We start from the raw sequence: 1,584 nt of genomic DNA on the forward strand, positions 1-1,584 counted from the left end.
TTGTAGTTCATTCCAGATATAGTCAAGTTGACAACAAAGAGTCACAGTTTGTTATGACAAAACATTAATAATACAGAAAATTACATATTGTTGTATGTCTACTTCATTGGTAATAACTATTACGAATGAATTTATATTGTTATACAACCATCACCATGATCAAGTACATTTTTGCCTTCACTAGTTGAAACTTTGTATACATTTTTAAACTCCCCTGTTTTCATCTCCTCAACGATACTAACTACTATTGTATTATGAAATGTAAGTGGAGATTAAAGTCATAGAATCCTAAAACTAGTACAACTGATGAATTAGGGTGTATGGGTCTAGATGTTTTGCTCTTCTGTATTTACCAACTAACACTCTAAATGGGTGCCACAGGCCCTATGATTACAGAATTTTTCTGTGTAATCTCTTCACTGCTCTTTTAATATCCTTGTTCCTCAGGCTATAGATGAAAGGATTTAGCATAGGAGTGACCACAGTGTACATCAGTGAGGCCACTGCAGTACTTCTGGGAGAACGTGATACAGCTGAACCAAGATATATTCCCATGGCTGTTCCATAAAATAAACAAACAACTGACAGGTGAGACCCACAAGTAGAGAAGGCTTTATACCTCCCACCTGATGATGATATTTTCAGAATGGAAAAAACAATTTTATAGTAAGAGAAGAAAATTCCAGATATAGGAAGCAAACCAGATAAGGCACCAACAAAATACATGACTATGTCATTAATGAATGTGTTAAAACAGGCAAGATTAAGGAGCTGTGCAGGGTCACAGAAGAAATTGGAAATTTCTACATCCTTGAAGTAGATGATTTGTAAGGCAATGAGATTGTGTGCCTGAGAATCCATGAGACTAACCAAGAGAGACAGGAAAACTAAAGAGCCACAGAGGCGAGGATTCATGATGAGTGAATAATGCAGTGGGTGACAGATAGCCACAAATCTATCATAGGCCATCACAGCCAGAAGCAAGCCATCCATACATCCAAAAAGGATCAAAAATGACATCTGTGTAAGGCAGCCCACATAGATTATCTCTTTTCTGTGAGTCTGGATGTTCACAATCATCTTTGGGACTGTGGTAGAGATAAAACAGATGTCAGCCAAGGACAGATTGCAGAGGAAGAAGTACATGGGAGTGTGGAGGTTGGAGTCAGAGTTGACAGCCAGGATGATGATCAGGTTACCAAGCACTGTAACCAGGTACACAAACATAAATAAACAGAAGAGGATGGGCTGCAGTCCTGGATCATCAGAGACTCTCATGAGATGAAATTCTGAGACAAGTGTTAGGTTTTGTGGTTCTATGTTGTTTGAACAGCTTTTGAAAATGAAAATAGGGTTAATAAAATTGATACAAGCTTAATCACTCAACACTCTGTGTTTTGGATTAAAGCAACTGTCTTGTGAAATGATCAAATGATTATACATCCTTGGCAGTACTTCTGATCTGCTGAAATCTCACTATTCTTTGCTAACTTAATATTTGACACTTTCACATATATATATATATATTATATTATAATTATATTCTTCCATTACCCTCAACAATCCTCCTCTCACTTATGATGA

The 1,584-nt window shown here is 36.8% G+C and overlaps 1 protein-coding gene across 1 annotated transcript; it reads right to left on the minus strand.

The window, feature by feature from the left end:
- Positions 1 to 390: 390 nt before the first annotated feature.
- Or7e177 (olfactory receptor family 7 subfamily E member 177) lies at positions 391 to 1,278 on the minus strand. The gene has a single exon (XM_087564248.1). The coding sequence runs from the start codon at positions 1,276 to 1,278 to the stop codon at positions 391 to 393; it is 888 nt and encodes a 295-aa protein (XP_087420374.1).
- Positions 1,279 to 1,584: the final 306 nt, after the last annotated feature.

The sequence above is a fragment of the Rattus norvegicus genome, chromosome 8 (assembly GCF_021556685.1).
Source record: "Rattus norvegicus strain SHRSP/BbbUtx chromosome 8, alternate assembly SHRSP_T2T, whole genome shotgun sequence".
NCBI classification, from domain to species: Eukaryota; Metazoa; Chordata; class Mammalia; order Rodentia; family Muridae; genus Rattus; species Rattus norvegicus.